We start from the raw sequence: 21,636 nt of genomic DNA, 5'->3' as shown, positions 1-21,636 counted from the left end.
ATTCTTTCGTAATTATTATTGATAAGAACTTACGATATAAAATTTTTCAAAAAATCCTCAAAGTCGTGTTCATAGAAACACAAAATATGAGTCCAAAAATTGTTTCAAAAAATGTTTATTTTATAATTCGGTGAATAAAGAATTTTCGTATTTTTTTGAAATAGACGCTGTTGACCAAATAAGATGAAAGTTCGAAAACAGATATTTAGCAAATAAACGAAAGTAAGGAAAAGTGGTGGGAGGGATACGATATAAGTAGGAGTAAAATAGTTTCTTCAGCTTCTAATATAAAATCTCTTGTCGCAAAATATTTTTTTTATTATACTAGTCGAAACAAGTTTCAACAAGTTTCAACATGTGTGAAATACGTGCAACAAATTTTGGTCCTCTAAAAGCATATAAAATGAGCATTCGTACAAGAGTAAGTATATAATTCTTATTTATTCGATCTGAATAATTTATTTATTTTCTTATGAAGATAATAATGATTATTATTACATTGTTTATTTTAGATGAATAACAGTCTCTCACGTATTCAATTAAATTTGAAAAAAAAAAATAAGAAAAATAATTAATTTTTCAAAACCATTTAAAAATCAACACGTTAATGAACTTTAAATGAGTATAGAAAGTGTAAGGGAATTTTAACTATTCATATTTTTACTTATCATTTAATAAATTGAAAAAAAAAATCAATAAAAAAATAATAATAATATTAAAAAAATTTTTTTTTATTTTTGTTCTGAAAATGGTAAAATAATATAAGAATGATAATAGTAATAATTTCCATAATATTAGTCTATTTATTTTATTTTAGTGATGATTTAAGAAAAAAATTCCAATGAGTTTGAAAATGATATACAGAGCTATGAGGATCGAAAAGGAACAAATTATATAAATAAAATTAAAATGATAATTTTATCAAGGAAGAGCGTGAAAAAGAAAAAGTACAGATTTCAAAAGAAAAACCTATTAACTTTGATTTAAACTTTGATTCAAAAAAAAAAATTCAAAAAAATAAGTAAAAAGTATATATAAATGAATAAATAAATAAAAAATTTGTATCCATGATGAAACGATCCCAAGCATTTATCATAACAATCTAGATACCTAACCACCTCATCATAAATACAAATTACATTTCATGTTTTCATTAGTTCATATATATCCATGAAACAATCATGAGCGTTGACGTGTTTGGTCATCAGCTAATGAAAAGAAAGGTTAGAAATGGTTCAGTTGGAGCTCGAGGAAAGATTTGAGGTCAGAGAAATATTTTTTCCAGTATAAATAGAGGTACAAAAAGACTATAGTAGTTATATAGGGCCGGTTTAAGGCCATGGTGAGGGGGTGAAGCTTGGTCAAGGGGGCAGGGGTCGGGGATCAGAGGTTAGGTCGGGGGAAGGGGGGTAGAAATCTCGAAGTTTCTAGAACTTTCGAGATGCATCTGGAAGTTTCTAGAAACTTCCAAAATGACGTCATCGAGCATTCTAGAATGTTCTTCAATGACGTCATGTTTATTTATTCATAACGTCATAATAGCTGGCAATAATAAGAAATATTCCAGGAAAAATATTTTTCATATCGGATTATTAAATTGTGATATTGAATATTTTGTTTCATGGAAGTATCAGTTTATTAAAATATGATGTCATATATTGAAATGTAACGTCATTTATTAATGTACAAAATAATTTATTTACAACCAGAAATATTTATGAGAAAATTCTAGAATGTTTTATATCGAATATTTTTGAATAAAATTCTAGAATAGTCTCGAATACTTACTTTGGTTGGGTGAGTCCTATAAAAATGAAAGTTTTTTCGTTTGAAAAATTAGTCTTACCACACTTATTGTGCTTGAAACATTTTGAAAAAAATACAGTGATCAACCGCTTTTGTCCATAACATTTTATCAAAATGGCAATGATCGTTGACATTCAAGGATTTCAATTACCTGATCAGTTTGTTGTGAGAGAATTTGCAAGCATAAGTTTGCATGATGAACGAATAAATCATATACTATTCAAACCACCTGGATCATGGAGAGATGTACCACAGAAATATCAATTGATGAACAATTGGTTGACACGAAATTGGCATGGTCTGAAGTGGGGGAATGGTGATGTACCATTTGAAAAAACATACAAAAACATGACTAAAATTTTAAAACCGGCTGAGTATATATGTGTCAAAGGATTAGAAAAGAAAAAGTGGTTAGAAAATATTCTTGATTATTCAAAACCAGTGATTGATCTTCATGATTACGGTTGTCCATCTTTGAAGACAGTACGAATACCTATTTATGAAAATCATAAATGTGGATATGAAAAAATCGAACATATAAACTGTGCTGTAAAAAACGTTTTGAATTTGAAACACTGGTACATATCGATGTAAGTATATTTTATGAATCCATAATTGATAATCTTGAATTAATATATTTCATCTGGTTTCAAAAATTCATTTTTTTTTTTTTAGGTTATTGGAAGTACATTGCTGGGGTGAATCTACAATTTTTTCACAATTTTTATCATCAAATGCATCATACATTGATAAATTCAGTGAATTAAAGACTTTTCATGAAGATTTACGTTGCTTTTGGGAAAATATGGAACTTCTAAAGAAAGATTTCAATGTTGACACACATGAAGAAGTACTTACATGTCACAATAATCAAGCACCTTTGATTTTTTTGTCTACACAACGACCATGGGTCACAGATCTTCATCAACTCGTTGAAAAATATTTCAATAAATCACCATATACTGACTTTGAACAACTTATAAGCGAGTTATTCAAGCTGTGGGATAAAACTGAAAAATTAGAACATCGCATTCAAGGAAAAGAGATAAATATAGAAGATGAAATAGAAGAATAATTTTTTTTGTAACAGAAAAAATAAATATATCTTTTTTTTCAAATAATTTTTTTGTTGTAAATTTTTTTCTATCTTATTCATATATTTGATAAAGGTTGAATAAAAACATCAATTTTTTTTAATTTTTAATAAAAAAAAAATTTATTTTATATTGTTTAAAATTTTTCACATTTTTTAATTAATATTGGATCGATAATTTCACTCAATCGTTGAATTCTCAAGTTGAAACGTTCATGATCACGAGCAAGTTGTTCCCATTCTCCACGTCGTGCAGCCTTGTATGCATACAACCATGTATACATCATATGAATTTTAGGTGTTGAATTGAAAGAAACTTGATTCTTAATTATCCTTGAGTCTTCCATATTTGATATTTTCATATTGATTTGGCTTCTTTTCTCCCCAATTATATGACTTTGGTTCATTGAATTTTTTTTCTTTTTCTTCATTCAACAAACAAGTTTTATCTGAATTTTCTTTAGCAGATTTATCTTTGCTTTTAAACATTTTTCGTGTTGTTTCATCAAAAGACGATTGATTAAAGAGAGATTTTTACGTTTTTCTCTCCTATTTACACCAATTTTCGTACTTCATTCAACAAACAAGTTTTATCTGAATTTTCCTTAGCAGATTTATCTTTGTTTTAAATATTTTTCGTGTTGTTTCACCAAAAGACGATTGATCAATGAGAGATTTTTACATTTTTCTCTCCTATTTATACCAATTTTCGTACTGAACCACTGATAGGTTTGTACTCTACAATTCGATCATGTAAAATTAAACAGTAAGCTGATGTATCATCAGGAAACTGTTCGACTGATTCGATTTCCAAACGTATATCCACAGGTCCACTTTTAAGAAATTCATTTTGTTTAGAACAGTCTATAACAGCAAGTGGTGCTTGATTCAAAAATTCCGTTTTTGTTAATAATGGTTCTGGCTCTTTCCCAAAGTATGATAATTGGAAACTTGTAAACATACCATAGAGCAGAGCAAATTGATTCTTGTTTATATCAAGATTCAAATTTCCATACGGGTAGGATTGTGAATTTAAAAATAATTTCACATCTCGCAAATTGCAATGATCAAAATGACTTGCATTTTCAGCAGCTTGATTCTTACGTGCAGTTTGAAATCCTACAATCACATATCTTGGTTTCTCGAGTTATGTTGATGTTTTGACACTCCATATATGTTTTGAAGTTGCAGGAAGTAGAGGGTAATCATACAGCTCCCAGGCTCGAAAACTCAGTGAAATAGCTGGATCTTTTGATATGTAGTTTAATAGTTGAATTTTTACTTCATCTGAGACTCGAATATATGGTACAACCCATTCTATTTTTTGAATAGCAATTTTTGCCGTTTCTGCTGCTACTGTTTTTAGGTATGCATTGGTATCAGTATTTGATCTTGTAAGAATGAGTTCATGTTTTGCATTAGTAATCACTTTACGATAATCTTCAGCAAATCCAAGTAGTAAGCTCAATGGTATTGATATATCAAAGAATCCATTGGCATTATTGATAGCAGAATCAGTCCAGCCTGAATTTTCCAATAGTGCTTTCTGATTAGGTGTGAGTGATACATAACCTTTCATGAGAGTTGTGAGTCCTACATTTTTACTACGATCTACTTCAACAGCATTTATTTCATAGCGGATTTCTTCAAATAAATGAGCAATAGCCATTTTTACTAGACTTGTAGTATTTGCAACAGCGGCTCCATCATTTTTTGTGAATTTTCCTTGAATATGTAGAGTACTTTTAGATGGTAGTACGCACAGATCTTGATGTTGAATTCCAATTCTTATTTCATCATTATTATTAAAAGATGGCGCTCCATAGGGTTGATGAGCATGGAGTTCATAATGAGCTATAGACTCATTAAAAACAATCGAATTTTGAATATTTAGGATTTCTTCCATGGTATAAAACAAAAAAAACAACACAATTTTACTATCACTTTATTTGACGTAGTTTGAGATTGAGACTCTTGAGAAACTGAACGTTTTGACGTGTTAGCTTTCTGACTGTCTGATGATGACTGATGAGTTTTTGACATGTTGGTTTATTTATATAACTGTTTCCAACTATTCTCTTTTGAAAGACAATACCCATTATTTTATACTTTTCACATGTAGTCTTATTGTTATGACTTCTCCTCGGAAATTTACTAAATCTCCGTCTTGATCTACAATTTTTAGCTGAAGATGATGTATTGCTCGGACAGCGACTGGTAGATAAATGACATGTGAAGGTACTTCTATGATCTTATATCCTGTTGGAACACCAGGGAAAAATTCATGTATAGTATGAACTTGTTGATTATTCAAATATGCACCTGTTGTTATATTACATTCAACACGTAAAGCATTCACTTTCAATATTGTCACTGGTAAATCAGATTTATGAGTTACATTAGGTTCTAAGATTTGAGGTGAAAATCCTAATAATCTTCCAATAGAATCTTCAGGAATAAAATTTATCGGACGATCACATTTAATTTCACAACACAGTTCACTATTATTTGGTTTAAGACTTATGGAGACCATTTGCAGAAGGTATTTTTCAATGTCTTCGATTTCATAACTTCCTGTCGGTATATAAAAAATAATTTCACTCTCATAACCAATATAAAATTTATTGTTATGTAAATCAATATTAGGTATCGAATGAGAAGAAACTAGCATCATTTATTGCTTTTTTTATACTAGCAGCACCCCCACTCAATGCTCCAACAGCACTTAAACCAGCGAAAAGTGGCATTATGAACGGTAAAAAACCACCTATTTTTGATGGTAATGGTAGAATACGTGGCATTTGAATTCTTTCTCGCCCTCTTGCTTTTTTTATAGCATTACGTGCATCTTCAAGTGCACCTTTGATAGGATTCTTTTCTGGTTTAATAAATTCTTTTGATAGGTTTATAATTTTTTTAAATGATGTTTTTTTCCCTGTTTTCCCCGTCTTTCTTTTCAGACCCATACCCAATTTTGATTTAGATTTCATTGTATTAGCTATACCCCAAGCAGCTGTTTTTTCACCTATGGAAGAATCTTTTGCAAGTACACGTTTCCAAGCTCTCTCAACGAGGTCTCTATCAGCTTGATTTCTGACGTTGATATTATCTCGATTTTCAGAATAAGCAATATCGTGCTGTTTACAAGCAGCGTCTAATGGATTTATACCAGGATCACCTCGAGCTAATCTTTTTGATAATTTAGTACCTGGTCCACAGTATTGATAGCCCGGAACGTGAAGTTCAATAGGAAGTTTGTTAATTAAAGTATTGATAAGACCTTTACCACTTTTTTTAGAACGTCTGTGCACAATCATTGTGTTTTCAAAACTAAAACCAAATCTAAAAAAACTCGGTATTTATAGAAGAATAGTCAGTCGTAAACATGGAGTTTGCTGAGCAGAATGTAAAATTACCAGTAGTTAATTTTGACAGTGTTGTTCAACAAAGTTCAAGTAAAAAAAATCAAAAACGACATGGTAAACTTTTACCTAATAGTGTGCGAGGAATCTTTTGTGGTCCCTCAAATTGTGGTAAAACAAATGCTCTTCTAGCTTTAATTACTCATCCGAATGGGCTACGATTTGAAAATGTATATGTTTATTCGAAATCTTTGAATCAACCAAAATATCAGTTCTTAGAGAAATTACTTGAATCCACGAAATGCATTGGTTATTATCCATTTAATGAAAATGAGAGTGTAATTGAACCTCAAGCTGCTCATCCAAATTCAATAATGATTTTTGATGATGTTATGTGTGAAAAACAAAACAATATCAGAACTTATTTTTCTATGGGACGTCATCAAAATGTTGATTGTTTTTATCTTTCTCAAACTTATGCACGTATACCAAAACATTTAGTACGAGATAATGCAAACTTTCTTGTCATTTTTCGACAAGATGAAATGAATTTAAAACATATTTATAATGATCATGTGAATACTGACATGACGTATACTCAATTCCGAAATTTATGTTTAAATTGTTGGGATAGTGATAAGCATGGATTCGTTGTTATCGATAAAGACAGCGAGATTAACAATGGTCGATACCGTTAAGGATATGACTGTTTTGTTACTATAAATACAAAAGAACTTTTAAAATAAAAATAGTTATAGAACAAGTCTGAATGCATCAACATGGCAAATCAAATGTTTGATAAAGAAAAAAATAATCTGTATCAGATTACAAAAGCTAGCGATGCAATCCGACGTAAACATAAAATGTTAAAAATGGGACAAGCCGCTTCTGATAAATATGCAAGTGATATATTTAAGCCCATTGTAACACCCTTGGAAAAATTATTAAATCAAACAACAACAACAAGTGATATCAAGAAAGAAATTAAAAATGAACCTGATAATGAGTATGTGAAAAAAGAACAAGCAAAAGAAGAAGAAGATGATTTTAATGAAACGTTTGAAAACTTGGATGAGAATTCTGCAAGAAAGTCTTTATCTGATCAAACATCTTCTCCCCTCAACACTTCTTTTCTGTTAAATAATGAAAAATATCTGAAAAAAGTCAATGATAATAAGGGTCGATCAGCAGGATTCCAAGTACGAAAACTTGACAATAATCTCATGTTTGGAGATTCGAATATTAAATTTAAAAATAACCGGATCTCTGTTGGAGATGAAACTTATCAAGAGACACCGGGCTTATCAGAACTTCTTTTTAATTATAAAGTTAATGATTCATTAATAAATAATGATGATGTAAAAAATTTTATAAAAATTATTAAATCAACGAATGCTCAGTATAGATATTTTAAACCTGATTGTGGATTGAGAAAAGACCCAACTGTCAAGTATGAAAAATATATTTCACCATTCATGAAATCCTCAACAAAAACTGGTACATCGTTACCTCGTTAAAAGATTACAAACAGAAGTAACAAATTCGACTACGTTCATTGGGATGATCCCAACGAACTTGTAGATCGTCTCCGATTAATATTGGCTTCGCAGGCAGCTGGTAATCCCAGTCATACGAATGAAATCATTTCTATAATCGAAGAATTGAGGGAAGCTGGGATTATATATTAATTTATATGCATATGAGGCTTGAGCTCAGTTGCTCACCAGCTGTCAAGATGAGTATTGATATTTTCGGACGACAATCGAAGAATAAAAATTCATTACAAAGTATTCGAGGTCCTCCAGGTGATGGTTTCAAACGAACATCGGATGGACATTATAATATAAATAATAAACGATTGTGTAATGTTGCTGATGCATTAGAATCAAATGATGCAACATCTGTTAAAATTACTAAGACAATTATAAAAGAAGAAACACGAATTTTATATCAATTGAATAAATCTCTACGAGATGATGTTGATAATAATAATATAATAGCCAATTCACTTCAGTCTCAATTTCAAGAGTTCATTAAAAATTATCGTCTTGAATTTGAGACAACACAAAGTCTTTCACTTCAAAATCTAGAATCCATTCAGACATTGGAGTCCAGATTAACTTCGTTGAATAGAGCCTTTGATAATTTTAAACTAAATTTTGAAAAATCACTCAACACATTGAGCACTGAAATTGGAAATTTGGAGATTAAAATAATAAAAAAACTGACAATCTTGGATAATCGTCATTACGTATTGTTTCCCTACACAAACCTGCTCGAAGAAATTATACTCGTCGTCATGTTGACATTAAAGGATTGGATGAAACTTGGCAAGCAGATCTTGTTGATATGCAAGCTTATACGTCTGTTAACCAAAACTATAAATACTTGCTCACAATTATTGATATATTTTCAAAATTTGCATGGACTATACCAATAAAATCAAAAACTGGAAAAGATGTTACAGCAGCGATGAAATCTGTACTTGATAAAGGACGTATTCCAAAAAATTTACATGTTGATCAAGGAAAAGAATTTTACAACAAGGAATTTGAAGGTCTTATGCAAAAACATAAGATACATATGTACTCAACATACAGCAATCTCATAGCATCAGTTGTTGAACGCTTTAATAGAACACTGAAGAATAAAATGTGGGAAAAATTTACTTATCAAGGATCCTACAAGTGGTTAGAAATTTTACCACATCTGCTTGAAAATTATAATAATTCAAAACACAGAACAATAAAGATGAAACCAATAGATGTTACGAAAGGAAATAAAAAACAACTATTGAGAAATGTTTATAAAAAATTTCAACAGAATCGTGATATCAAAAATAAATTCAAGATTGGTGATAAAGTTCGAATAAGTAAATATAAAACTGTTTTTGAAAAAGGTTATACACCAAATTTCACAACAGAAATATTTACAATCAAGGAAGTGAAATATACAGATCCAGTGACATATAAACTCATAGATTATAAAAATAATCCAATTGAAGGAGGATTTTACGAAGAAGAGTTAACTAAAGTTAAATATCCTGATATTTATTTAGTTGAAAAAATCGTGAAAAAACGTGGCGATAAGTTACATGTAAAATGGTTAGGTTTTGACGATACACATAATAGTTGGATAAATAAATCAGATCTGTAAAAAAAAATAAATAAATTTTTTTTTTCTTTTAATAAAATAAACTTTGTGAAAAATATTTTAATTATCTTTTTATTTTATAACCCCATGGTACAGTATCCGTAGTATTTGGTAACAATTGTCTCTTATCATCTAACCAACTTAAAGCTATTTTCTTTTGTGCAATTGTATTTACTTTATGTTTTTTACTTCTAATTAGATATTGAGTTTTTGTTAATAATTTATGATTAAAAAGATAATTTTTGTAATCATCAAAGGTAATTTCTTTTAACATTGAACCTTTAACACCTTTGGCTTTTTTAGCATCTTTTTTTTCTCCAAGTACACGGAATGTATAGAGTTTAGCTCTTAAACCAATAAATTCAGTTATAATTTTTCCGCAACTTTCATCTTTCATTAATCCGAGTACTTTTTTATTTACACGAGGCATTTCAAAAATATTATCTCGAGAATAATCAGAAGTATCGAATTTATCTAAATTTTTTTTCATTTCTTCATAAATATTAAAATTGAAATTATATAACAAACTATCTGTGTCGTGATACATTAATTTTGCATTGTTACCAAATCTAGATTTTATATAATTATAATGAAAATCATATAGACATGTTTTTGATATATCAAGTATTGAAAATCCTACATAAACTGGTTTATTGAAATGAATTTTTGTTCGACTCATTTCAATAATAACAATGTCTTCTCCAAATACTGTAAGGCTGTGGAAATTTGGTTGTTGAATGTAGTATTTAGCACCAAATCTGTTTTCCCATCTAGTGACCATTTTAACATCTTTTTGATTTCTTACATTTTCAATACATTTTCCATATACAGCATTATTCAAAAGTTTATAATAATCTTTTTCAAATTGAGTCGTTGCTTCTTGTCTTTTTTCCGTATTTAAATCTATGTATTTTTTCAACCAAGATGACTGTTTAAATTTGAGAACTCGATGAATTCTCAATAGTTTCATACCGAGTTGTGAATATTGTTTGAGATTTTTATAATGAATAATATATTTTTCTTTTGAATAAAAAGTTGTCATCAGTTTGCATTGTTTAGAATTAGGTGGTATTTTGTGCTCTGGACACAATGGAAGATCTTGATGGAGTTCATGTAATTCTTCAGGATATTCAAGATCGACTTCATAAATGTAGCCTGTAGAAGAGTCGTCAGATGTTGATTAAATGTCTTCTAAAGACCACTGATTATTGTCCCATTCAAAGCCACCATATGGAAGATGTTGTGACATTGCCATTCCATATAAATTATTAACATCAAAGTACATGAGGTATGAGTCATCTTTGATTGTATCATACTCATTACCCATGTATGGATTGTTGGCTTTTGCATAACGGTTTGGATATACGGCTACTCCACCTCGTATTCCTTTCTCGATGAATAAGAGTTGTTCAGCATCTGTTAGTAATTCCAATTCTACACCAGTACATTTCAGCATACAATCCCATGAGAATCCTGGTGTTGTATAGCAATGGAGAGGATCCAAATTGTATGATGACAAACAATTTTTTCGGAAATTTTCGAAAATATCAGCTAATAACAAAACATCTGTACGTAAATATAAATCTGAATAATCACCAAGCGTTTTAATTTCAAATTTATTCCAAACTGTTTCAGCATGTTGATAGTCGTCATGTGAAATGTTACTTTTGCTTAATCTTGAATAGAATTCGTTAATTGATGGTAACTTTATATCTTCCAGTCTTCCCCAGCTATTAATGTATTCATATGGAAATACTCCTTTTCTTTTTAATAGCTGGAATTTTTCAAAGTCTTCACAGTATTGTTTGGTAATTTTTTTATCATCATCAGACAAGTTTGAAGCCAGTTTATCAAGACTAGTTGCCATGAATCTATAGGAGTCGATGAATCTCAAATTCACTAGTCGGCTACCTCTTCCATTTAAACATGGATACTTGACTTCTTTTGTGAAAGATATATATTTTTCTTTGTTGATTGGTAAAATTCTAATTGAGCCCTCGAACATGTTTGCTAGAGGTTTCAAAATAAAATGTGAGTCATAACCTGAGAGATTATGAAATACTACTGGTAGTGTATGTGAATCTGTATAGTTGACATTACATCCAGGATGAGCTGCTCCACGATAATGGCCACTACGATGGCAGTGATTATGATTTCTGATGTCTGTCGGTAAATTCTTTTTCACAAATATGACATATTTGAGCTGTTTGAAAATCTATGATTTGCTCTTGAGTAAGAGGCTTCATTGGCATTGGATTATTCAAAATGTTATTTACTTGTAGAGTTCTTTTTTGAAGTTCTCCGACAAACCACTCTATACAATCAGGACCACGTCGTATCATAAATTCTGATAGAGACTTGTCATAAGTACAATGAAAATAATATGCAGCACTGTGCGGTACATGATTATCTGAATCATTCTCTCCAGGTTCTAAAATACATTCAAGATCTGCATAGATGACAAATGGTGCTGGTTCTTTAAATCGATGATTTTTAAAATTTAATATATTTTCACCTACTTCTGGTAAAATCATTCTCACTTTATTGTTATTCTCACAATGTGCTAAATGTTTTTCATACGAATTTTGAACTTGAAAGTGACAGAGACAACGATCACAAAACCACTTTTTATGATTATTTTTTGAAATTTGTGTACTGACAAGTCGTGATAAATTTTGTATACAAGCAAAATGAAATATTGGTTCATCAGTTGACAATCCACTATTCATAATAAGTGAATGAATTGTGGGTTTTGATGATTTATGTTTACTCAAATATACTGGTGCTATTTTACATTTATCATAAATATCATAAACATTGATAGATAAATCATTCATAATCTCAAATTTTGGAATGTCACGTAATATTATCGGGAAATCAATACCATCATATTTTAAAATTGTCTTAAAATCTCGGTATGATGTCATACGATAACTGTGTGATCGAGTTGGATACAGAGCTGCTGTGACTGCATATAAAAAACAGTACTCATCATTATTTTTTATATTCTTAACTGCTCTTTTTGCTTGGATTTTTTTTGGTAATTCGATAAATGTTGATAAACCACCTCTCAATGGCTCATAACGATTAATATTAATCATTAAATTAATTATTGCTCTTAATGTCCAACCAGAATCTTTTTCTTGAAAATCTTCAATTTTCGTGAAAAACTTATTTGTTAAATTGTCATTAAACCAATTTTTCAAGTCAGTAGTTGGTAAAATCACTTGATTTTTCGTATTGAAATATTTTGTCTCATCAATAAATTCACCATTTTTCACAATTCTAAATTTAAAAGCTAAAACACCATTCACTTTTAAATTTTCATGATTTATCAAAATATTTTTTATACGATTAATTGTCATTTTTTTAGCATCCTCTAAAAATAAATTGATGTCTGTATGTTGAAGATTTACAATGGTTCCTGATCTTATTTACATTCTAAGAATATCAGATATCTAAGTAATATTAAGATTAGGTTCTAAGATATCTCGCCAGTCTTATATAACATATTTAGTTTTTAGATACTCGCGTTATCAAAAACAATATGAAACTGACCGTGCTATATCTCTCTCAGGCTTTATATAGGACAAGATTTGTTCTAGAGAAATTAAAAACTTTCTGGAAAGATCAAAAAAGATCTGGACAGATCAAAAAGATGTTCTAGAGAAATCGGAAAAGTTTAAAGCAGATTTTTCTGGAAAAATCAAGAATTTTCAATTTATCGATTTATCGATATCTTTTAAAATAATTATCAATATTTCGAGAATAATCTAGATTATGAAAAAATCCGACGTAATATTTGAAACTCTTTAGAATACTTGAGAATATTTGAGAATATTCGAAAACATTCTAGAACATTTTTTTACTATAAAAGGAGTGCAATTCAGATTCACAGCACCAGATCAATTCAAGCATTTGAACAGTGTTCATCAAGAAAAAAAAGTGAAGGTATTTATATATATTACTTTTTTAACCAATTCAATTTTATAAATTTTTTATTAATTAATTATTTCAAAATATATTTTGATTTATTAATTTTTCTTATAGAAACATGGATTTATCAAAACTCAACCAAATTGCTGCCTGCATTAATGGTAATTTACCATTAAAAAAGATGGTTGACTTAACACCAGGGGCTGAATATAAAATTACCAATTTGAGGAAAGCTAATACGAGATTTGGAGTAAAAGTCATCGCAACGATTAATCAAGAATATGACGTTTTTCTTCCCAACCGGATTTCTATATTTCTTGAAAACGAGTCAGAGTTCAGCACGCGAAAGAATTCAGTAGATGGGAATCATCTCGCATTACGTGTTCTGACAGGATCACCTAATAATACATATGAGTTTTTTTTCTATTTAAAAGAAAAACAAAAAAATATATAATACAATCAATCAATCGAATTTTTGTAATGTATTCTAAAAAGATAAAAAAATAAAAAATAAATCATTACATTGATATTTTCGAAGATTATTCATAATTTTTCTTAAAAAAAAAAATTTTGAAAAAAATGTATATTTGAAGAAATAAAAAAAAATTTCCAAAAATTAAATGATAATCTATCATACGTTCCTGAAAAAAAAAATAAATATTAATTGATATTCGATGAGATTGATATTCAAAAAATTAAATTAAAAAAAATGAAAAAATATATCTACAATTGAATTATAAAAAAAAAAAAAAAAAATCAATCCACAGTTGATTAATTATCAAACTGGAAAAAAAAAAAAAACAAATATCTATATGTATTTTACCTGAAAGAAAATTTATATAAGTTAATCAACTAAAGAATTATTTTTTGGTATGCATATTTATTTTAAAAGTATAATTACATATCAATCACAAAAATGATTGAATTTTTTTTTGTTTTTTAAAATGATTAAATATGAATAATAAATAATGATTGAATATACATAATAATATGATGATTGGATATAACGAATATTATCATTTTTGATTATTAACAATGTTATTAGTATTTTTTTGTATTTTTTGGAATTTGTTTTTTTAGTTATTCAATTAGTTCAAAATGGAGCTCATCGTCTTCTTTTGTACACTTGACGTTTTTATCATCAAATATAACTTGGACTCCGTTGTTTGGTTTTGTAATAATTCTTGAAATTTTGATAATGAAAACCAAAGTTTCATTATCTACTTCATGTAGCCATTCAGCGGGAATCCAAGCCCTGATGGTTGGATCTTCGTCATCCACATAAAGAACTTGGAGTCTGAAACCAAAAATTTTAATTATTCAAATACAAAAAAAATAAAAATAAACAATGAATTAATAATTAATAATTAATAATTAATAATGACTGCCATTCAATCATGAAAAAAAAAAATCACAACCATACACTAACTAATCGATTGTTTTTTTTTTTTTTGGAATCACGAATTTTTCGAAAAAGAAAAATTAATTTATTATCGTAATTATTTAATTGAAAGTTATATGTAAACACAATGCGATGCAAATAAGTAAACTTTGTATGTTATTCAACGAGCATTGTACGATTATTAAAGCGGCACATGTACGTTAAGAACGTACACGGAATTCTTGAAAGAATCACTGGAACTTTGCCATCTGCGCGCATAAATCAAACGTACTCATTTTTGATCACTTCTACAGAACGTTTTTTTTTTATCAAATGATAAAAAAATTTTTTACAAATATACAGTTTACTATCGACCGCTGATATTGTGTTTTTACATAATTTTGATTTCAATTAATAAAAATTTTTTTTTTTTTAAAGTACACTCAAAAACAAAATAAATAATTTGAAATTCAAAAATGCATTCTCTATTTGATAACTTTCCTACAATTTAAGCCATTCAACTACTTATCATTCAAAAAACAATAAATCATGTCAAATTTAAAAATGCATTAGCTATTTAATTAGTTTCCTACAATCTAGCCATTTAACTACTCATTTTTAGTCATTCATTCGAAAATTTAAAGAAGAACACGCATCATCCAATAAAAAAATCATTTAAAACTTAAAAATGTATTTTCCATTCAATCACTTCTTATAAAAAAAATTTTGAATATCAATCATATTCTTTTATCACAACAATGGAAATTATAAACATTCTCTCAAAAAAATAAAAAAATAAAGTACTATAAACATATTTACAATATTGAAACTAAAAAAATTTTATTCAATCACTCAATCACTTTTCTTAAGGGGCAACAAAAGGTTTACTAAGAAGATTATGATATTCTTCCTGTTTTACCGGTAAAGCTGAATTTTTGTGCCCTCTATAATAAATTGAACTAAAATTACGAAGTTTCTTTAAAGCAAGGTACTAATAAGAAAATTTTGATGTATTAAATAAGTATGGGTACTGGCGTATACCAATGACCTATATTCTGATGTACAGTACTGTACAGTACTGTATGGTACTGTATATATTAGAGATATACAAATACGTACAAAAACAAAAATAACAATGTATACGTAAATTATTGTATGGAAAAAGAATTCAATTATTTTTTTCGTATAGAAGACTTTAGAAAGCAAGTAAGTACGAAAAAATAGAATAGGAAAATATAATCAAATAAATCTAACATGCAATTAACACTGCCTAAATAAGACAGTGACATTTATTTTGATTTTTTTACCTATTTTACCCATGCAATTATTTTATAGTATGAAATTACAATACTATTTTATACTATTGACTTCATTACAAAGTAAGTAAAAAATATTTAATAAAGCAAGAAAATAAATAAAAAATCAAATAAATCTAACATGCAATTAACAATGCCTAAATAAGACAATGAGATTTATTTTAATTTTTTTTTTTTCTTTTTTTTTTTTTTCTAAAACAAAAAATCCAATAACAATTACCCATGCAATTATTTTATATTTTTTTATATTGTAATATTATAAATAATGAAATTTTTTAATTATAATTTGAATTGCTTACCTATTACAGAAGAAAATTGAAACAATTAAATTTTTTGTCAACTGGATTTATATTACCAATTTACTCACCAAATATCAAGTAAAAAATACAACCTGTTGAAAATAAAAATAAATATAAAGTATAAATTATTAATTTATATAGAATTTCTCTCAAAAAATTGATCGAGATAAATTTTTAATATATAAGTATATTTTTTCACCTATTCGTCAGATCAAGTCGAATCAAAACTTATTTATTTATTTAATCATTTTTAATTTTCTGTTCTTGCAATTGTAACAGCATTTAGTTTCTCAATTAAAAAAACTATTATTTTTTGAAAATTCGTCCAGAGTACTTCGATGACTTTGACAAAAAAATACTAAGCCCAAATAAATAAAATCTGTTGAAAATAAAAGTGAATATAAATTATTAGTCACAAATTTAAAAAAACACAAATTTATAAAATTTATTACAATTATTTTTTAAAAGAAATATTTTTATTTACCTTTGTATCTGTTTATTCAGTCTTGATAATATAATGATTTCGATAATATATTGCCATAAAATGTGAGCTTGAATTTGTTAAATTATTTTTTAAGTTTAGCAAATTTTATTATTGATTCTTTTGTTCCAGTACTTTTTGTTCTTCATAATAACTTAATAAATGATTACATAATACTTCTGTATTACCAACAATAATATTGCATTAATAAGACCATATTTTTACTTGTTAATGCAACATTTAAACTTCTTGGATCATTTAAAAATTCTCATGTTCATTCGATCTAACACATGACATTAAAATAATATTTTTTTCACGTCCTCCTAATGCTTCAATTTCTTGATATAATTTTGAATGTATTTAGTCTTCATATTACATATATTGTATTATATATGCACGGTTAAAACACCAATATGTTATGATTTGATTTCATAACGTAAAAATCTTGTTGTTATTTTTTTAATATTTAATGCTTTAGTGCGATTTAAATATGATGTACCACGACAAACAATTTTTTCTTGTTCTTCAACTGGTACCATATGAATATATGGACCAGAATTGGTTTAGTTGCTTGTATATTTTTATCAATGAAAATTTAATATAATAAAGAGGTGGATCACCAACACCAACACATGCACAACATACTATGTCAGCAACTTCAAGTTATTTTTTTTTTCATTATTGACCAAATTTATCTTTCAATTGTTGTAATTTTTTTAATTCATTATTTTTTTCTTAGCTTCAATTGATCAACAGCTCTATTTGATGGTGCACATTTTGTTTAAAAAGTTGATATATAATTGTTGCACCTTTTTCTTTTTTCACCAGTACCAGTTTTTTCTTGTATTATTGATAATAAATGTTGTAATGCATGTACTTAACGGCATATACTTGTGATTGATTTAAATTTCGTGCACTAGAATATTTTGGCTGATAATACTGATGAATCATCAACAGCAAATTTACATAATAAAATCAACAAAAAAATTATCATGAATTCAGTTGGTGCACCAATAAGGTTTTTTATTTAAATACTAACTTTTTTCCTTAAATAATTTTGATAATATAAACAAAAATAATTCATGGTTTATGTAATTTGCTAAGATAACATAACCATAATTTGCACTAATTTAATGTCACTGCATTTTAGCTATTAAAATAAACTTTTTAATTTTTTATTTGAACAAATATTTTAACGTACTTCAATTTTTTCTTGTCATTCATTTAAATGTTTATTAATATAATTAATGGTACTTGTTGCAGTACTTTATCAACACCACGTTTTTCTAAATCTTGAAATGTTCCATCAACATTGTCACACCATAATTCTTCAAGCTTATAATTCTTCTTTGTTGCATTGATATTTGACGTCATTTTTCTTGTTCAGATGATATTTTAACAAACCAAGTTAAAACTAAAATTTTTAATTAATATTTATTTAATTATTCTTTAATTGACAGCACTTAAAATAAAAAAATAAAATGACAAAATGTACAAGCGTTATTTTTGAGGTTACGTTGCTTATTGAACGTGGACAACTTTCAGCGCTATATTTGCACATGCGCATAATCAATTCATAATATGGCGTTGCAACAGAGATTTTTTTTTTTTTTTTCTTTCATTTAATTTATATATCCAAAAAATATTGGCTTCATAATGAAGATATAAAAAATCTGTTGTAAAGAAAACAAAAAAAAAAAATATTAATCTATACAAACTAGAATTAATAAAGTTTAAATTATATTTTTTTACTCTTTGTGTTCTTACACGTAAACCAAGTTTTTTTTGGTATTTCAAGTAGTGATGATTATTTTGCTTTTATTTTAATTACATTTAGACCAGTATAACTTGTTAATTGTAGAGATGATAAGGAAATTGGGCATATTGAGAATCTTTCATCGTAGTAATTATAACTTGGTAAATTATAATTACTAGTAAATCAAGTTGTGGATTCAGAGAAGGTATTCCTGGAAAACTTGGCAATTGCAGAAATGCGGGAGATGATTGAATAGTAGGAAAATATATACATTGTTGAGGTTGTAAAGATGGTGATTGAATATTTGGAAAATAGGATGCTGGAGTGATAAATCTTGTTTCTGTGTTTATGGTTGGCCCTGTTCCATTTTTATTCAGCATCATCTAGAGAAAACAAAGTTATCAATTAATCATATTACTCAGTTTTATAATTATCAAATTTTTCATTTTATTAAGAGTATATACTTTTTCTAATTCTGTAACTCTCGTTTTTAGATATTTGTTTTCTTGCTCCACTTTATTAACTTTTCTCCAAAAGGAACTGTGGGTTTTCATTTACATTACTTTGAGAAGATAAAACAATTTTTATATCATTAGTCGTAGGAACAATTGTATTATTATCTTGAATTTTTCAGACTCATTCCCATCAACATTTTTAGTTGCATCTTGCTGACTGTCTGTATCTTTTTTTGTTTTTGTTTTTGGGATTTCTTGAATTATTTTTCATTACATATTATATTAGAATCCGTCTTTTTCGGTGGTCTACCACGGCGTTTCACTGGTTCATCATTAACTACAAAATTATTATACATAAAAATTCTGTTTTATCATTTGACATAATAATATTAACTGATAACTCACCCAATTTAGGTATTTGACTTGCTTTATTCGAGCTTTTATCTTTCATATTTTTTAAACTCCAAAGTGTTGTTTTCAGTCAATTTATTATTTTTGTCAATTATTTTAGGTTGATCAGTTTTTTGTTTCCTGGCCTGGAAGTAAAAAAAAATTATTCTCTGATAAACTTTAACTTCGATCAATCTAAATAAAATTATATTCATAAATCAAAAACAATTTAAGAGTAATATAGGGAAATAATAATAGGAAAATATAAGTAATGATTTACCTCGTTCAGGTCTTTGACTTGATTTACTCTGGTTTTACCTTCACTAAATTTTAAACGTCAACATCCTTTTTTTAGTAAATTTATCATCATTGTATATCAGCTGGTTGATTTATTTTATTCTTTACCTATGTAAAAATTTTAATATGGTTAATATTATCAAAATAAAGTTGTATTTTTCTTTTTTTTTAACAGTGATCTCAATCAATATTGCTCAAGATTTAAATAATAAGATATAAAAAACAGTTTAAAATATTTTAAAACAGTTATTTTTTTTTAATAAATATATGACAATTCTGAACTAAGTTTATTCAATAAAAAATTTTTTTATTTAGTGGTAAGCTGTTAAGAAAATACACTTGTTGTTTTACTTTGATCTTCCATAAAATTTTTAAACATTGAGGTGCTCCTTCAGTAGATTTATTACCATCATTTTTTTGTTCTTGCTTCATTAGTTAACTTCTCTCGTTCCTTGGCCTAAAAATAAAATAATTTGTAAGATGTTCATGTCATGTTCATAAATAATAAAATACTAAAAATAATAATAATTGAAAACTGTTTTTATTTCTTCTAAGTACGCAGACATATGAATTTGACTATCATTATACACACAAATAAGAAAAATATATACCATATTTTTGATTTGTTGTTTATCAATAAATATTTTTTAACACTTACTTGTCTGACGTTTATTTTTTTTCAATGTTCAGTGTGAATGATACTTCGAGAATATAAAAAATATAAAGGACGTGTAACGTAAATCACACACCATATCAAGATAGCAGCCCATCCACAGTGTGACGTCAAAGTCCCTCTCAATGTAGCATTTTTTTTCGGATGCCATTTCATGTATAAGTTCAATGCACGCGCAGTCATTATCATACTTATAAATACAGAAATTTATTAAATAATATCAAGTAGACATATAAATAGTAATTATTCTCGACATTATCATTTACTTTTTAACAATCGGTTAAAACTTGGTTTTAATTTTTATTTGTTATTAAAGAATTAAATAAAATTATTGTAAGAATACTTTGTAACACTGTGTTGTTAAAAGTTTTTACTCTGTCAATGATTATGGTTATGGTTATGGTGATTACCACATGTCAACTGTTGAATCTCTACTCTAGAAAAGTTAACAGAAACTTGTTGCTAGAATTTCAGCAAATGGAAATAATGTTGTTCTAATGCAGGTATTGCTTGATAAGTGCACATTGGGTTGGTGGTCATCATGATTGATTATCACATTGGGCCACCAAAATGTTGGTCCATCAGCTCTATCAATATCAACAGAAAAATTATTATCATTTTAATGATACTGTGATATTCATATGACACAGTCAAATAATTTATTAATGATTTTTTCATTTTTTTGTGAACAAATGTATATGTGTTTTCCAAACGTTAAAGATTATAATTTTCATGTTATTTTATATTTCAGTAATGTGATGGATTTAGTGACGAAATAATATATCTGGAAAATCAGATATATATATCACGACTTATTTTAATTTATTATAGTTATCAAGAATCAATGCAGAAATTTAAGAAAAGTTTTCACAGTTGTAATGATAAATTCCCAATAAGTGGCTGGGTCGTCATCACCTGTCAATAATTACTTGTCTGCTACTTGAACAGTTTTTTTGGAAAATTTGCAAAAAAATAATGATGAAGATGTAACAATTGGTTCAGCAAATAAAAAAAGAATCATCAACTTCATCTTCAATATTTCACAAAGTGGTAATTCATTTGTTGAACCGAACTATCTGGTAATATTGAATTTTAAAATAATATTGACTAGACAAGTAGTTGATTTTATTTTTTAGTATATTTATTTCCTTATAAATTTAATTTTTTCAGATAATCTGCATTAGAACTTTGTTATCAAAAATAAAATAATGAAAATATCTAACTTTGTAGAACCGTTG

General features: G+C 27.5%; 1 protein-coding gene across 1 annotated transcript; it reads left to right on the top strand.

Moving 5' to 3' along the window:
- The first annotated feature begins 7,133 nt into the window (after positions 1 to 7,133).
- On the top strand, positions 7,134 to 9,417 carry LOC122850894. The gene is made up of 3 exons (XM_044149950.1): positions 7,134 to 7,318; positions 7,978 to 8,330; positions 8,501 to 9,417. Exons 1-3 carry the CDS (start codon positions 7,134 to 7,136, stop codon positions 9,415 to 9,417), a joined length of 1,455 nt encoding a protein of 484 aa, XP_044005885.1.
- The last annotated feature ends 12,219 nt before the right edge of the window (positions 9,418 to 21,636 follow it).

Source organism: Aphidius gifuensis, linkage group LG3 (assembly GCF_014905175.1).
Source record: "Aphidius gifuensis isolate YNYX2018 linkage group LG3, ASM1490517v1, whole genome shotgun sequence".
In the NCBI taxonomy this organism is placed as follows: Eukaryota; Metazoa; Arthropoda; class Insecta; order Hymenoptera; family Braconidae; genus Aphidius; species Aphidius gifuensis.
This window is presented reverse-complemented; position numbering and strand designations above follow the sequence as displayed.

What these genes read in the sequence shown, in the direction of transcription:
- LOC122850894 (XM_044149950.1), top strand. Translation starts at nt 7,134, where the DNA reads ATGGGACAAGCCGCTTCTGATAAATATGCAAGTGATATATTTAAGCCC. An exon ending in GAAGATGATTTTAATGAAAC is followed by an intron (nt 7,319 to 7,977) that starts GTTTGAAAACTT and finishes GCTTGAGCTCAG; the next exon opens with TTGCTCACCAGCTGTCAAGA. An exon ending in TGAATTTGAGACAACACAAA is followed by an intron (nt 8,331 to 8,500) that starts GTCTTTCACTTC and finishes ACAATCTTGGAT; the next exon opens with AATCGTCATTACGTATTGTT.